This window comes from Heterostelium album (assembly GCF_000004825.1).
Source record: "Heterostelium album PN500 unplaced genomic scaffold PPL_scaffold10, whole genome shotgun sequence".
Classification (NCBI taxonomy): domain Eukaryota; phylum Evosea; class Eumycetozoa; order Acytosteliales; family Acytosteliaceae; genus Heterostelium; species Heterostelium album.
The window spans coordinates 1,229,379-1,244,516 of NW_008805072.1; the positions used below are offsets into that span (position 1 = coordinate 1,229,379).

General features: G+C 33.1%; 6 protein-coding genes across 6 annotated transcripts; 1 reads left to right on the forward strand and 5 right to left on the reverse strand.

Moving 5' to 3' along the window:
• Nucleotides 1-1,061: 1,061 nt before the first annotated feature.
• PPL_12504 (uncharacterized protein) lies at nt 1,062-2,024 on the reverse strand (the record flags this gene model as incomplete). The annotated part of the gene is made up of 1 exon (XM_020583235.1): nt 1,062-2,024. The coding sequence occupies one exon, from the start codon at nt 2,022-2,024 to the stop codon at nt 1,062-1,064; it is 963 nt and encodes a 320-aa protein (XP_020429422.1).
• A 1,324-nt stretch (nt 2,025-3,348) lies between these two features.
• On the forward strand, nt 3,349-4,026 carry PPL_12505 (ankyrin repeat domain-containing protein; the record flags this gene model as incomplete). Its single annotated transcript, XM_020583236.1, has 3 exons — nt 3,349-3,621; nt 3,716-3,863; nt 3,947-4,026. The coding sequence occupies 3 exons, from the start codon at nt 3,349-3,351 to the stop codon at nt 4,024-4,026; spliced, it is 501 nt and encodes a 166-aa protein (XP_020429423.1).
• A 178-nt stretch (nt 4,027-4,204) lies between these two features.
• tgds (putative dTDP-D-glucose 4,6-dehydratase) lies at nt 4,205-5,531 on the reverse strand (the record flags this gene model as incomplete). Its single annotated transcript, XM_020583237.1, has 4 exons — nt 4,205-4,640; nt 4,965-5,179; nt 5,248-5,380; nt 5,440-5,531. 4 exons carry the CDS (start codon nt 5,529-5,531, stop codon nt 4,205-4,207), a joined length of 876 nt encoding a protein of 291 aa, XP_020429424.1.
• A 314-nt stretch (nt 5,532-5,845) lies between these two features.
• On the reverse strand, nt 5,846-7,357 carry PPL_12507 (uncharacterized protein; the record flags this gene model as incomplete). The annotated part of the gene is made up of 3 exons (XM_020583238.1): nt 5,846-6,074; nt 6,148-6,218; nt 6,242-7,357. The coding sequence occupies 3 exons, from the start codon at nt 7,355-7,357 to the stop codon at nt 5,846-5,848; spliced, it is 1,416 nt and encodes a 471-aa protein (XP_020429425.1).
• Nucleotides 7,358-8,890: 1,533 nt separating this feature from the next.
• On the reverse strand, nt 8,891-11,796 carry thrS1 (threonyl-tRNA synthetase; the record flags this gene model as incomplete). The annotated part of the gene is made up of 4 exons (XM_020583239.1): nt 8,891-9,487; nt 9,564-10,888; nt 10,989-11,180; nt 11,760-11,796. The coding sequence occupies 4 exons, from the start codon at nt 11,794-11,796 to the stop codon at nt 8,891-8,893; spliced, it is 2,151 nt and encodes a 716-aa protein (XP_020429426.1).
• A 171-nt stretch (nt 11,797-11,967) lies between these two features.
• On the reverse strand, nt 11,968-14,325 carry PPL_12509 (uncharacterized protein; the record flags this gene model as incomplete). The annotated part of the gene is made up of 3 exons (XM_020583240.1): nt 11,968-13,861; nt 13,951-13,979; nt 14,131-14,325. The coding sequence occupies 3 exons, from the start codon at nt 14,323-14,325 to the stop codon at nt 11,968-11,970; spliced, it is 2,118 nt and encodes a 705-aa protein (XP_020429427.1).
• Between the last annotated feature and the right edge of the window lie 813 nt (nt 14,326-15,138).

Sequence of the window (15,138 nt, forward strand, 5' to 3'; positions counted from 1 at the left end):
TTAGAGTGAACAAATCACTTATTGATTGATTGTTTTTGTATAACTGTGGTATAGTGTGTGTGTGTAAGTGTATGTAAGTGTATGTGTGATTGTATTATGTGTATGGTGTGTTTGTGTGTGTGTTTTTTTAGTTTTATTTTTTATCAATGAGGTATGTTTGAATTGATTTTCCTCTTGCTACAATAAAGCACTCTTGTATCAAATAAATTACATAGAACATACATACTTACTAATCAAAACCTTTAAAGTCATGAGATTGATGCTGATTTTCAATAGTTATTCATACTACCATTTATTCAATCTTAGATCTAAATGATCAAATTCCATTGATAACACTGTACTAGTAGTCAATGCTCTTGTAGTTCAATGTCTAAGCCATGATATGTTTGTTGTTTAACTTTTTTGATGATATTAATTTTACTGGTTTGCTAACCAAATAGTATTCCTTTGCCATTCATTCTATTTTGAAAAGAATTACTTGGCTCAGGTTTGAATAAGTTTTTCATTTTTACACACTAATTGAAAAAAATAAACTATTTTGTTCGTTATCGAAAAATAAGGGCCTAACTCTTTCAAATTAATTAAAGAATAAAACTTTATATTCTAAATCTACTATAAAAATGCTTATATTTATCTAATTTTTATTAAAATCCAACAAGGTTTGATATTTTATTTAGAATCTCTATCATTGAAAAAAATTTAACATATTGTATTTTCTGTTAAGGTTATGTATTTTGAGACTCTGAAATTTTTCCTAAATAAATAGATTATACGGTTATTTTTCAAGTATTTATTTATTTTTGTTAAGATTATTTAAATAATTAATTAATCTTCAAATTTGGTTGTGGTTTGCAGGTTTCTGGTGGATTAGTATTTGGAAGTCCACAACCTTTTGGAATTTGGTATCCATAGCCATTTGGAGATGCATTGTTTGGTTTGGAAATACCAAAGTGACAATCGGTGAATATATGAGCACTGAAGTTAGTTCCATCGTATCCAGCTACCAAGTTGTTATTGATCAACTGGGCATCGTTATCGATATACTCTAGGGATGGATCATTCTAGATTGGAGTTAAAATGAATGGACCAAACTTGTCCATAACCTCGGCAACTGGAATGACACATGCATATTTTCTGCCTGGTTTGAGTTCAAAGTTGAAGTTTCCTTTGTCATCGGAGGTGGTGTTGGCAGCTGGAGCAGTAAGGTTGGTTTGATCGTAGAGATAAACTCTGACATTTGGAATACCAGGTTCACCACAGTCTTGTCTTCCATCGGAATTGCAGTCGAACCAAATTCTTCCGCACTCGTAGGTGCTGGGTGCCGATGGAGCGTACATATCGACGAGTGCACCAAGTCCGGAGGCCTTTGCGAAATTTCCTGGACTGGCTTGGTTGTAAATTTCGAATCTGTTAAGTCTGGTTCCATTGTTTGTGTCGATGAAAGAAACTCCACCTTCGTAGGCATTCATGATATCGGAACCAGAGGCAACAATACCGGTTGGTCCGGCACGAGCAACACCTCCTGCAACATTTTGGCCACGAGTACCAGAGGCATCGAGGAAGTGATATCCTCCGGGACCAGTTCCTTGTCCGGGGCCAGGTACTGATTGTCTTCCACCACATTTACCATACGCTTCAAACTCGTAATCTCCGTATTTGTTTGGACATGCCAAATAAAGATCTGGCCAGGATGTTCCATCTCTGGTATCTGTGGTTCTATCTCTGACTGCAATGGCCATATCACCAGAGTCGTCAAAGGCCAATTGTGTTATCATTGGTTGTGGTGTAGTTGCGGTTCTTGACCAAGGTGTCCACTTTACTCCTCCTCTTTCTTTGTAATCGAGATCAAATTGAACAATAACTTCCCATTCCTGCTTAGAGTTGAATCTCATAATAACACCATCAAGTTGGTCACCTGTTTCACCTGTACAAACACCTCCAACATAGAGATCTCCCTTAAAGATTTTGACAGCAAATATCTTCCAATCTGCTTCAAATTTACAAGCTTGGTTTGGCACTTTCATCTTGAATGTGTTAGCGGCGGTTGGTTTCGCTTTCAATGGAATATGAACGATTTCATTAGTCCAGAGATTGGAAACAAACAAATAGTTTGGAGTACTGTCCATGTCACCTAACGATGCTTTTCCTGCATAGATCGAAGCTAATTACGTATCGCCTGGTATAGAAGCGAGATTATGTATATTGTCTGGTCCAGAAAATTCATCACCAAAGATTTCGTCTAGATCTACATAGGTGCTAACATTGAATGTACCATTGGAGATTCTGTAGATAGCACCTTGTCCAGATGGTCCAAAACCAGTTTGAAATTTATAGAATGTTTGATATTAATTGTTTCATCAACTTGAAAATAAATAAGATATCATCATCTATCTAAACAAGTATATTATTGAAAAAAACAAAACAAAACAACAACTCGAGATGTTGTTTATCCGCATTCATAAAAAAAAACAAACAAACACAGACAAAACAAAAAAGAAAAAGAAAATTGTGCTAAGCACAAACAAACAAACAACAACATCATCATCAAAAATAAAAACAGGTGTTAACAAACAAAAAGCAAATAAACAAAACTCAATAATCGACAATAATGAATGTTATATCATAATCCAAAAGAAAAAAAAAACCTTGATAGGCTATCATGTGAGTTGAAATTTCGTGTGCATACTGATAACAATAATAGTTGTACTGAATTACCATTTATCAACAACTGAATTATCATTCAGTTCAGTTTTGAAATATGAAAGCGATGATAAAAGATGATATAAAAAAAAATATGTCAACAGTAACTGATAAAGGTGCTGTTCTATCACTGCAGTATATATCATTGGACGGTAGTGTTTGTTTTATGTACGCACAACTCACTGTACCCCCAAGGATATGCAAGTTGAAATATGATCATCGTATTATAAATATTGAGAGGGTGAAGATAGAATAAAAACTTTTGTGCAAATCATTCTGACAAAGTAAATCATTTTTTAAAAATAAATAATACTATTTATTTTATTTATTAATTTCATTTTTGATTTAAGAGCAGAGTTTATTTTTTTTTTCAAATAAAATATTTGATGGGTTTTTTTAATTAATTAAAAATGTAGCCAATGGATTTTTTTTGTTTTTTTGCTTTTCCTAATAAACAAAAGGTGATCTAGATAGAGCTTGGTACTCGTTCTTTTCATCTTATATCTATTTATAATTATTACAAGAATATTATATTATAATTTTATAATCTTGTTTCTTTATTTTATTTATTTTATTTTATTTATTTATTTATTCAATTAAAAAAAACAGTATATTTGTATAATTTATTAATTTTAAATTATAATTAATATGATTACCATGAACGATAATAATGATAATGATGGTGGTAGTGAAATCTCGTTTATAGATGCATGGTTTGCTAATGCAAAGAGTGGCAATCAATCGGAGGTCTGTGAACTTCTGAGATTGAAGAAAGTGCCAATCGACAGTGCCGATCACCTCGGAAACACAGCACTTCACTACGCAGCAACTGCCGGACATGCTTCAGTTGTAGAATCACTTATCAAGAGTGGTGCAAATGTAAATTCTCAAAACAAAGTTGGTGATGCTCCACTTCATAAAGTATGATATCAATCAATCAACCAAAAGCAACTTATTGATTATCTCAATCTAACTTGACCTGATTTTAATATTTTAATATTTATTTATATGTTAGGCAGCAGCAAGAGGAAGATTAGAATGTGTAAAGTTATTGGTTAATCTGGGCAAAGCAAATATTGATCTAAAGAATAAAGATGATGAAATTCCAATCGATTTAACTAAAGATTCAAATATTCAATCCGAACTGCTACCCGTTTGTAATGGTAATGCCTATCACCAACTTAATAATTACAACCAATCTTAAACAATCAACTAATATCACAATTATTATTATATTACTTTTTAGATTTCGATGATGATGACTCTGATGATGATAAAAAAGATGATTCAGATTATGACAGTGAAGAAGAAGGTGATGATGAATAAACTGAACATAGTCATAATCATAATTATATACAGAAATGATACTAGTACAATACATATATATATATATAAATATTTATCTTTTATAAAAAAAAAGATAATAAATCAACCAAACAACAATCAACCATTACCAACATGTTAAATAAATTAATACTACTATATTTTATTAAAATTGATAAATTTAATGATTTGGAGAGGATGCAGATGCACTTATACTTAATTTACATATTGAATTATTTAATTTTAATTTATCTATATTATTTGAGTCTACTTCAATAGTTTGTATACTATTATTGTTGTTGTTGCTGTTATTGTTGTTGTTGTTCCAATAATTTCTATTATTTAAATACCAATCTAGAGTTTGACGTAATCCATGATACCAATCAACTTGTTGAGTCCAACCTAATTCCGCTAGTTTTGAACTGTTTAAATGATATCGTTGATCGTTGAACGGACGATCTTGAACATATTCTAACATGTTTGATTTAGAAACATGATCACCACCGTTGTTGTTGTTTTTATCATCTGGATATAGAATATCAATGAGTGTTTGAGCAACTTGAATATTGGAAATCTCAAAGTCAGTACCGATGTTGTAGATCTCACCGACGATACCACTGTGAAGAATCAAATCGAATGCTCTCACAACATCGTCGATATAAAGATAGCTGCGGACATTCAGTCCATTGCCGTGTATAGTACAAGATTTGCTCTCGAGCAGCTGTGTAATGAATTTCGGGATGATCTTCTCCGGATACTGCTTTGGTCCGTACACGTTGTTGCCTCGTGTGACGATCGCCGGCAATTGAAATGATTTGTGATAGGATTGCACCAGCAGTTCTGCCGCTGCCTTACTGGCAGAGTAAGGGTTGGTCGGCTTGAGAATCGAAGTGCACTCGGATGCACCCATCGACTGGCCACTGGGTGGTGACGATCCATACACTTCATCGGTGCTAATATATATGAATCGCTGCACTCTATGTCGTCGTGAACACTCCAAAAGATAATGTGTTCCCAATATATTATTCTCTGTGAAATTGATCGACGATTCAAATGAATTATCAACATGTGTACTAGCTGCAAAATGAATAACAGTATCTATATTTGATTCCTCTGTAAACAATCTATCAAGCAAAACACTATCCAATATATTTCCCTTTTAAATAAAATGAAAGAAAACAATAAGTTAACTCAATTTAGCTATACACATGTATATATACATACTTTACAAAATCTATAATTATCATGTTCTACACTTGATAGATTTAATAAATTTGAACAATAATCTAATTTATCTAAAACTATTAACCTATATGTTTTGTAGTGTTTCGATAGATATACAGTGAGATGTGATCCTCTATATATTTATGTAAGTAAGATTTAATAATTGAAAGATATCAAAGTATTTAGACATACATAAAACCAGCACCACCTGTAATCAATATAGATTTTGGATGATAACTATTTTTTTGACAAATATCATCATCATTTTCACAAAAATGATTCATTTAGATAAAGATTAATATAATTATACACTTTTAATTAAAAGATCACAAATAAAAGACAACAATATAAAATTAAACTTTTTTTTTAATGAATTAAATATATAAACAAACATACAAAAAAAAAAACATACAAAAAAAACAAAATTATAAATAGATCACCCCATTTACCTCCGATGAAAAATTATTCAAAAGTCTGGAATAAAATGTGGAATAATTAATTGATACATATAAATGCTTTTTTCAAAAATGAATAATAACTATAAAACCCTATGTTGTGAATATTGATTATTATTATTATTATTAAATATATATTTTTTTTAATTAACATATAATTTCTTGTTTAATGATTCCATAGTTTTGAGTATGTTCATTACATCGTTGAGATTACATTGTTCGAGATGATCGACTATCGATCTCGAGTATACCAAGACCTCTTCAATCTTTGATTTCACAAGTTTCTTGAGATATTTGAATTTATCGTCGGCGGTCTGAGGCGATGATGTATAGAGTGCTTTACTTGTGGAATTCAATGTGAATTGAAATTTCCTATAAGATAATAACTTTGATAATTGTTCAATTTCCTTATTTTTTGATTTGGATTATATTAAAAGTAAGTAACAGTTTTGTTTGATTATGTTGTTGTTGTTGTTGTTGTTGTTGTTGTTGTTGTTGTTGTTGTTGTTGTATTATCTTTTAAATTAATTATTACATACTTCTTGAGATGATCTAATGATCTTTGCATAGACAACGAGTGTATCTATATTGGGTGATTTCACAACACGATCATAGATTGCAGCGATGTTATATTTCATATCGTATCGAATGAGCGTGTATACTTTGTCACGATGAGTGTCCAACTCTGACAGAGGTGATATCTTTGTGACTGGCGATGACAGTGATAGCGGCTGAGGAGGTAACTCACTCGTCAGAATCGAAGGATGTCTTAATTGTTGTTGCATATGCATTGGTGGAGAGTTACTTAGTTCCATTCTCTGTGGAATACTATCATTGATATTAATATATTTAATTTGCTGTGGTAATCCATCTCCATTGTTGTTGTTGTTGTTGTTATTGCTGTTGTTGTTCTTCATTGCCTTTGTTGGTGATGTTGACAATGAAACATCATTATGATTATTTATAACGACGTTACATGTATTTGGATGTCTGGGTGATGCTGAAACTTGAATGATGTTTCTTGGTACTGATTGTGTTGGTGTTACTGGATTAGCTGTAGGTACTGTTGGTCTTGGTGAAAGATTTGGTGTTGTTACATTATTGTTGTTGATATTTACATTTCTTGGTGATATAGGTTGTGGTGTTGTAGTTGCAGATGTTATAAGTGGTGATGGTGTTGTAGAGGATGAAGATGTATTAGTAGTCGTAGTTGTTGTTGCTGTTGTTGAAATAGTTAAGGTAATTGGTGCAATGTTCGATGTTTGTTTCTCTTTCATATTTATATCATCTATAAATGGTGATATGCTATTGCTACCACTGATACCATTGCTATTACTACTATTGTTATTATTATTATTATCGATCGTCAATGAATTGGCTACTTCATTACATCTTTCAATCATTCTTTTCTCAAGATATGCAATCAATTTCTCATGTGATCCAATTGTGATGGCACCCAACAATGTGTAGTCTTCAATAGGGTTGCTATCCAATCGCAGCTGTTGGAGTGCACGACAATAGCCAATGGAGAGTGGCACGCTTGAAATCTGATTCTCTTGCAACTCTAGAATCTGAAGACGTGTCAATTTACCAATGGAGTCGGGTATCGATTGAATGGCGTTGCTTTTGGCGCGCAGCTCTATCAATCGATCCATCTCACTGAGGTGTTGAGGCAGTGTTGTCAACTTGCAGTTGCTGACGTCGAGAATGGTGAGACTGACGCAACCGACCAGTGGAAGTCGGCTCAGTGGATTGTTGCTGAGATCCAGATGCTCGAGTTCCGGCAGTGTGAGGTGGTCGTCGCTAATCTCGCTTATGTCATTGCCAGCCAGTGAGAGTGAACGCAGCATTGGCAGATGTTTGAGATCCGATGCACCTCCGAATCGAGTCAGTTTGCAACAGCTCAAGTTGAGCTTCACCAAGGTTTTGAGCCAAGCCGATCCTGGAAGTCCGATCATAAGCAACGATGAACATGGATTACCACTGAGATTCAGTGACTCTAACGATTGAAAATCATTTGACAAATCCCATTTGAAATCGTTCAGTTGATTCCTACTGCAATTCAACTCTTTTATGACCAATGGTTGTAATTTATTCAGTGGTTTTCTCAGCTGATCTGGGTATTTCGTCAATTTCAACTCACTAAGATCCAACTGATTTCCACCACTTTTATTGCAATTTACTATTCTTGTTTTTATCATATTCTTTTTTTTTTTTTCCAAATTCAAATTTCTATAAATAAATAAATAAAAATAAATAAATAAAATAAAACAAAAATATACAAACAAATAAAATTTGAATTTAAATCAAAATAAAAATAGTACCAACCAATAAATCTATTATTAAAGTATAATATACAAAAATATAAATATAAATTGGTTTTAGATACCTTATTATTTTTTGATTAATTAATAATATTTTTTATAAAACTATTTTAACCAACTAATAGTAGTGTGTGTGTGTAAAGTGATGTGTTATGGTGTGTTTTGAAGTGTTTGTTGCTTGTTACTTGAAGAATTAATTATCTGTGTGTTAACTGTTTGATGTGTGATGATTGTTTTTTTTGAATTTTTAATTTCTATTTGCCTGTACACCTATACAATGAATCATTCAATTCTATATCTTTAAATATACCTTTTGAAATTCGAAATCAATTGATATCTGAACAGTATAGATAAATAGGTAGGTAAATAAGGATGTATATGTATTAATTCTTTTTTTTTTTTTGTTTTATTGATTTATGTATGAATGGAATGTGATGGTGATGTAATAATTTAATAAAAAGAAGAAAAGAGGTTATAAATACAATATGTGTATATAATATATAAATATATATTATTTCACAAAGCTAAAGAATAAAAGGTTGATATAAAAAATCATCACAAAATAAGATCATTAAAACTCCATCTAAAAAATCATTTGCGCGTTAATCCTGAAATTTAATTTTATTATAATAATAATTTTTAATAAAACTTTGCAAATCATCATCTTTTCACTGATTTTTATTTTTTGTAAAAATTGAAAATAAGCATTGCGATTGTTTTAAAAATAAATTAACATTATTGATATTTGGAAACTAAAATTAAGCCCGAATTATTTATCCAGATTCCGATTTTAAATTTGTGAGTTTTGTTTGTTTGTTTGTTTTTTTTTTTTGAAAATAAAGAGGGTATGGAATTTTTATTTATTTATTTGAATTCCTTGTTGTTGAGTTTGAACTCTTCGATTAAAGCATCGACGGTGATGGATCCACGAACGACATTGTCTCTGGTTCTGACGTTGACAGTGTTGTTGTTCAATTCCTCTTCACCGACGACCAAGATGTAATTGTATTGGGACAATTGAGCCTCTCTGACCTTCTTTGGAAGGGTCTTGTCAGAGAGATCGACGTCGGCGTAGAAACCGGCGTCAGTGAGAGTCTTGGTGACGCTCTTGGCGTAGTCGGCAAACTTCTCAGAGACGGTGGCGACCAACACTTGACGTGGTGATACCCAGAATGGCCACTTTCCAGCGGTGTGTTCAATCAAGATGGCCATCATTCTTTCGACGGAACCGAGAATGGCACGATGGATAATGACTGGACGATGACGTTCCTCTGGTCCGCTACCCATATACTCCAACTCGAATCTAATTGGCAATTGGAAGTCCAATTGAATGGTAGCACATTGATGTGCTCTCTTCAATACATCGAAAATTTGAATATCAATCTTTGGACCATAGAATGCACCATCTCCTGGATTTAATTTCCATGGCTTTCCAAATTTATTCAATGCATCTCTCAAAGACTATATATATATTTAAAAAGATGTGATTAATATCATTGTATTAGTTTGTACAAACAAACATTTGTTATTCACTTACATTTTCAGCGACATCCCATTGCGCGGCAGTACCCAAATGATTATCTGGACGGGTGGACAACTCGAGTTGGAATTCGAATCCAAAGATACCGTATACGTGTTGCATGAATTCGAGACATGACGAGATTTCTTGTTCGACCATGTCTGGGGTACAGAAAATGTGTGCGTCGTCCTGTTGGAACTTACGGACACGGGTGAGACCAGTCAATGCACCGGCCAACTCGTTTCTGTGCAAGACACCAAAGTCGGCGAAACGAATTGGCAACTCACGGTACGATCTCGAACGATTACCAAACATCAAACAATGCGATGGACAGTTCATTGGCTTCAACGAGTAGTTTTGATCGTCACACTTCAAGTTGAACATGTTCTCACCGTATTTAGCCCAATGACCGGATTCCTCCCACAACTGCTGTGAGAACATGGTTGGGGTGATGACTTCGGTGAATCCACGACGGTGATACTCGTGACGAATAAACTCGACGAGACGATTGTAGATTCTGGTTCCGTGTGGCAAGAAGAATGCACATCCCGGTGAGTATGGATGGAAGAAGAACAACTCTTGGTTCTTACCGACGTTTCTGTGGTCACGCAGAGCAGCCTCCTTCATGAAGTTCTGGTACTCTTCGAGTTGCTTCTTGTCTGGGAATGCAATACCGTAGACACGTTGGAGTGGATCGTTCTCAGCCTTACCCAACCAGTAGGCAGAGGAGTTCTTGACGACGCTGAATGCCTTGACGTAGCTGGTGTTTGGAAGATGTGGACCACGACACAAATCGACCAAAGTACCGCAACGGTACAACGAGACGGTGTCCTCAGCTGGAATCTTGGAGATAATCTCAGTTTTGTATTTGTTGTACTTGAACAGCTGGAGAGCGAGATCTCTTGGCACGGCCAAACGCTCGAATGCTTGCTTCTCTTGGACGATCTTGTTGGCGACTTCGACGATGGTGGCATAGTCTTCGGAGGAAACGATCTTGTTGTCGGACATGGCCATGTCATAGTAGAAACCCTCGTTGGTTGCTGGACCAATACAGAGTTGGCCACCGTAGATACGCTCCATTGCTTGACCGAGGATGTGTGCAGAGGAATGCCAGAAGGTCTTCTTACCGGCTTCAGAGTCGAACTTGCAGAGTACCAAATTACAGTCTTTCTCCAATGGTCTTGCAATGTCCCAGATTTGCTCGTCTACCAAAGACGATACAATGGCGTCGGCCAAACCACGACTGATTCCCTTTGCCACCAAATATGGAGTGGTTTTTCCAGCGAAACCATCGACAACCTTTCCATCTGGTAATGTAATTTTAATTGGTACATCTGGGAGATCTAGTTATTAATGATAAACATACATTTTGTTAGTTATGTTGATTCTCATTTCTATTTATCTTCTTTTCTTAGAATGTGTTATTCTAAAACTACTACATACTGGCAATTTCAGCATCATGCTTTGCCTTTAATTCATCCCAAATCTTGATTCTCTCAGTGATGTACTCTGGGTTAACCAAATTCAATTGAACCTTTCCTGGCTTCTCTTTCTTTGGTTGTTGTTGCTTTTGTTGTTGTTGCTTTGGTGCAGCAGCAGCAGCGGCAACTGGTGCAGCAGTGGTTTCAGCAGCAGCTGGTTGTTGTTGTTGTTTCGTTTTTATTTTCCATTTTGATTTACAATATTACTATAAAAAAAAATAATGAAATAAAGATATCAATATAATAATATGTAATATTTAAAAATAAAAAATGTTTAAAAAAAAAAAAAAGCAATCAAAGTTTTCAACACACAGTTTGTTCAATTCAAAAAAAATGACCTTACGTTATGATTTATTTTAAAATTTTTTTTAAAAAGAATAATTTTTTTTTTTTGTTGACTTTACACAATTTTTTTTTAATTTATTTTGAAAATATTTTAGTTTAATAGTTTTGTTTAATTAAAAACTTAAATGTTTGTTGAAATGTAGATTTGATTTGTTTTTTTATAGTTTAAACAACACTATTTATAGTAGGGGAGAAAGGTGAGAGGGTGAATAGTGAAAGGGAAGGGGAAAAGTGTGAATTGGTGAAATTCTTGAAAAAATAACAAAAAAATAAAAACCAATACCAAAAGATGATATTTTATTGTAAACTTGGTATTACTAATATTTTTCTCATCTAAATATATTCTTGAATATTTATCATATCAATATATTTATTGGTCATAATATACTTTGTAATTGATGTAGTGAATTTTGGTAAAACAACATTTATTTTAATACATAAATCCAAGCGGATTCAAACTTTTGATCAAAAAAAAAAAGTTAAATACAAATGTGAAATATGATTGTTCATTGAAAAAATGACATTGTTGTTGTTGTTGTTTATGTATAAAATTGGCTGGGTATAATAATATTATTATTGATATATATGGAAAAAATCTACCAGTCATTGCTAATATTTAAAGAGTTTGAAAGGGTGGCATCATTGATTACAGATGAGTTGGAAAGATATTCAGAGTCCTGCTGCGATGCTTGATTATCATTGGATTTTACCAAATTGATGCTATCGTTTGATGGATTGCTTTCAATCTTTGATTCGTCACTCTCCACCTCGAGTCCGGTGACTGACTCTACCTCTTCATTGGCCTGATGCTGGTTGCTCTCGGAAATGGGTGGACTGGTGACTATACTATTGTGGTCAGTCTCCGATTGGTTGACTGCGATGTTTGAGCTTGGCGATTCATCACCCTTGTCATTGTCACCACTGTTACTGTTGTTGCTATGACTGCTGCTGCTACTGCTATCGTTTTGGTTCAGGTTGTTATCGCTGCTGCTCGATAGTGCGATGTGATTGTTTTTGTTGTTGTTGTTGGTAGTAGTTGTGGGGTTGTTGTTGTTGTTGTTGGGAACAACCTGAGCACTGGCACTGCTGCTGTTGTTGTTGTTGTCATCGATGGAAAGATTCGATGGTTTCAATCTTGATTGTTGTTTGCTGCTGCTGTTGCTGTTATTGCTGTTGGTGAAATTGTTGTTAAAACCATAGCTGTTCTTTAGCTGTTTATCGGAACCACTACTGCTTGAGGAGTGTCTAGAGTGTGACAGATGGTTTTTGATTCTGTCTTCGAATGACTGTGGAATGACACCATCCATCTCTTCGTGTAGGAAATCATCTTGTTGACTGTTGATCAACTCCTCTCTGCTCAGAATAGAGCTCTCACTACGCAACTCCATATCTAGATTACTGTGATCGTCCAATATCGATGTTGAAACAGTTGCACAGTTGGATTGAAAGAAACGTTCACTACCACTGTCGGACTCTTGATTGTTAATAGATGGTGGTGATGTAATATTAACAATAGTAGATGTATTATTATGATTATTATTATTAGTATTATTAGTTCCATTATTATTATTGCTATTTGATAAATTTGTATTTGTTGTAGTGGTGGTTGTTGTTGTGGTAGTAGTTGTTGTAGTTACAGGAACAATGATATCATCATTATTATTATTATTATTATTATTATTAACTTGTTGTCTGTCATTGTCTTGATCATTATCTTTATCCAAGCTAGTTGTCGTTGACAGCAATGATTCAATATCATTATTATTATTATTATTATTTTCATTGTTGTTTTGATTGTTATCTCTATTTACACTATTATTATTATTTTCACTCTCTTGAGTATTATTTTCACTATTTATATGGTTGTTGGTTTCAGTTTGATTTGATGTAACATCAGTTGATTTCTTATCTAAAATATTATGATTATCATTGTTATTATTCTCTGTATTCTGTTGTTGTTGTGGTTGTTGTTGTTGTTCATTGTCACTGTTGTTGTTGCTATTATTATTGTTGCTGTTGTTTGTGGTGTTGGTGTTATTTACAAAACCTTCATTATTTACAGGAGGTGGTGCTATTAGAGATAATCTGATGGCTTCAAGTACCATTAGTTCCTCGACTTCGGAAGGTGAATAACTTCCACTGTAGAGCATATCTTGGAAACGAGCACTGCTTGGGACTGCAGGTGGCACTTTGGCACTGACTGGTTTGGGTGGAGCGTAAGCAGGTGGAGGTGGACGCGGTGCAATCATAATGGGTGCTGCCACTGGCTGTTGACTACCACTACCACCACTACCACCACTGCCACTGCCACCGCCATTGCTATTCGTCTTATTCTTACTCTCTTTCATTGCCTTTTCAATCTCTTCTTTCTTCATCTGAATGGTCAACTCCATAACCTTGGCTTGTTCCATCTCATCCTTCTGTATCTCTTCCTTTGTCAATGGACCAGTATAAACTACACCATACGATGGTTGATTACAAAATGGACAACTACAAAATGTTAACAATAACAACCTCATATTAATATCACATCCGTTTGATACATCAATCCCCATTCAATCATTGTGTAGTACACTTACCATACACTACTGGCATCAGCCGTTGGTTTCTTTATTTGTAGATAACATTCTGTACATATTCCTTTTTTACAACACTTTGATCTATTTAGACTTGGATAATACTATTTTCGATCGAATATGTATTATATTAGTTTACTATGTTATTATTATTATTAATGTTAGGTTAATATCAATACATACAAGTAAACAAATTGGACATTCTTCGAGTGATGGATTCTCACTCTCGACAGCAGGATATAAGGGAGACAACTTCTTGTCGAGAATCAACTTTCTAACTGTCTTTGGATCCCATTCACAATCTTTGTATATTCCACTGACACAAGTGTACTTACTATCTACCTGATTGTCACCTTTTTTACTAGCCGAGTTTCCCATTGTAGATCAATCACACCAATCAATCTTTAACAAACTATAATACTACTACTAAAACTCGACTTGTAACCGTAACTGTAACTTGTGATATTAACTAAACTAATTGACTTGCTATTATTATTATTATTATTATTATTTTATGTTTATTATATTGTTTTTAAACTATTTTACAAAACACTTTCTAAATAATAATATTTAATTATGATAACGAATAACTAATAATGATAAAAAATGAAAAAATATATTTATATAAAATTAACTATATACAAAAGTAGATTTACAATAATAAACAAATTAACAAAGTTGATAACAACGTTTATTTTTATGTTTTTCAATAAAAACTATAGGAGTTAGTGAGTGAGTGATTCAACCTATTTTTTTAAATGTTTTATTAATATTATTATTTTTATTGCAAACAACAAAACATTTACTAATTTGATTAATATATGAAAAATAAAAATAATATTTAAAATAAAAATAAACACAAGCAAAATTAATAAAGCAATTTATAATTTGATTAAGAGTAAAACTAAAATACAGATAGATATATTTAAATGCTATGTTGTATTTATTACTACTACTACTATTGTTATTATAATTATTATTATCAAGATTTGAATATATTTGTTACTAAAACCTAATAACTAATGATTAGTTGATTGAATTGATATTTTATTATAATATAAATAAATTTTGATAGATATACTGTTTAATATAGAAAAATTTAATTAAAAAATTAAAAAAAAAAAAACACTTCTTTTTAATATAACAATAATTATTGATGTCTTGTAAAAAAAATAACCACACACTCTAAAA